The sequence below is a fragment of the Morus notabilis genome, unplaced genomic scaffold (genome assembly GCF_000414095.1).
Source record: "Morus notabilis unplaced genomic scaffold, ASM41409v2 Scaffold561, whole genome shotgun sequence".
NCBI classification, from domain to species: Eukaryota; Viridiplantae; Streptophyta; class Magnoliopsida; order Rosales; family Moraceae; genus Morus; species Morus notabilis.
The window spans coordinates 97,172-98,806 of NW_010357935.1; the positions used below are offsets into that span (position 1 = coordinate 97,172).

A 1,635-nucleotide genomic window follows, 5' to 3' on the forward strand; every position below is an offset into this window, starting at 1 on the left:
GTTTGTAGACTTAAGAGAGTGTCGCGGCCCAAAATTTTCTCAACCCGCACTAGTCGGGTAGGCTCAATTTTTCGGCTCAACCCTACCCTACCCGGCCGATTTACACCCCTACTTCCAATTCTGCCGTCTACTTCAGTTCGAATACTCATCGTAGTAAAGCTATGGAAGTAACAGATGAATTGGGTTTCAAAAGACTAGGGATATGAACAAGGCCTTAGCTGTATGGCAATGTCAAGCTCGGCCGAGTCCAACATAACTCTGAAACTTCTGATCGACTCCAAGGAAAAAAGAGTCCTGTTTGCTGAAGCAGCCAAGGACTTCGTTGATTTTCTCTTCACCCTTTTGTCTTTGCCAGTGGGAACAGTTATCCGGCTCCTATCGACAAATGGCATGGTGGGAACTCTCGGAAAGCTCTACCAGAGCTTCGAAAGCTTAAGCGACACTTACATACAACCAAACGTCAGCAAGGACATTCTTTTGAAACCCAACTCATCAATCGGCTCTTCTTCTTTGGCCACCCTTCTCTCGTTGACCAACAGTAGTGACACATCTGTTGGTAAAAAACTGTACATATGCGGGAACTGTCGTAGAAGTGGGTCCGACGAAAGGCCGGGAGCGAGGTGTACTAATTGCTCTTGTAGTTCCATCACTACGGAGCTCGTCTACGTGGCTCCCCCACCTCCTGATGCGGGGGTGTCGTCTGCTGAGGGAGGTTTTGTGAAAGGTGTCGTTACGTATATGATAATGGACGATCTAGAAGTCAAGCCCATGTCTACCATATCAAGCATTACTATGCTCAATAAGTTCAATGTTAAGGAGGTGGGTGCTCTTGAGGAGAAGACTGTTTCGGTTGGCATAAAAGAGGTACATGTGTTTATAATCGTTATGTTTTTCTAGTTATATGATTATATCATTATATATATATGTAGACTAATTGTGCTTGTTTCTGTGGATAGGGATTGGATTTGTTGAAGGCTTCGCTGCAGACAAATACTGTTCTCACCGATGTTTTTCTTGGGAAGTAGAATGCGGACGGCTTAGGCAATATGGTCACTTGTGGCCGTTTGTTTTTTTTTCTTTTGAAATTAGACCATTGTGCTATCTTTTGAGTTTGGTGTTTGGACTTTTAAGTTACAAATTAAGTGTGTTTGAAGTTTTGAGTTTTCTTTCCGGTTTAATATTAGTCTGTTTTTCTAGAAGGCTGGCTGGCTTTTGTTTCTAAGACTGAAAGAGTACTACATGTGGCCAAAAACAGGAGAGTTATATGTAATTTTTCATTCAATTTAAAAGACCAATGGTGGTGTTGATTTGCAGTGTCATAATTAATCTGGAAATGATCTTAATGCATCTTTTTTTGTTATTATTTTATTATTTATTTAGAGTAAAATTTGTTGCTTATTTGTCATATATTTTTTTAATTGGATAAAATCCCTAATTTTGTAATAAGCAGAAAACTTTATTCGAAAAATGAAAAAAAAAAAATCTTGCAAACTAAAACACAAAGGACCAACGCAATATAAAGAAAAACTCAAATCAAAAGCAAACAAAACAAAATTAAGCAACAAAGAGAAAATCCTAAGAATTTTCTATTTTTAAAACCCTTCCCACTATGAGCTCTAAACTCATAGAATGACT

At 39.0% G+C, this 1,635-nt stretch overlaps 1 protein-coding gene across 1 annotated transcript; it reads left to right on the plus strand.

Annotated features, from left to right (window-relative positions):
* Positions 1 to 222: 222 nt before the first annotated feature.
* Positions 223 to 1,328, plus strand: LOC21393492. Its single transcript, XM_010091069.2, has 2 exons — positions 223 to 864; positions 957 to 1,328. The coding sequence occupies exons 1-2, from the start codon at positions 223 to 225 to the stop codon at positions 1,023 to 1,025; spliced, it is 711 nt and encodes a 236-aa protein (XP_010089371.2). The 3' UTR covers positions 1,026 to 1,328.
* The last annotated feature ends 307 nt before the right edge of the window (positions 1,329 to 1,635 follow it).

Bases quoted from the DNA above. Each gene is read 5' to 3' on its own strand.
- LOC21393492 (XM_010091069.2), top strand. From the start codon at position 223: ATGGCAATGTCAAGCTCGGCCGAGTCCAACATAACTCTGAAACTTCTG. The intron at 865-956 runs GTACATGTGTTT...TTCTGTGGATAG, and splicing joins TTTCGGTTGGCATAAAAGAG to GGATTGGATTTGTTGAAGGC.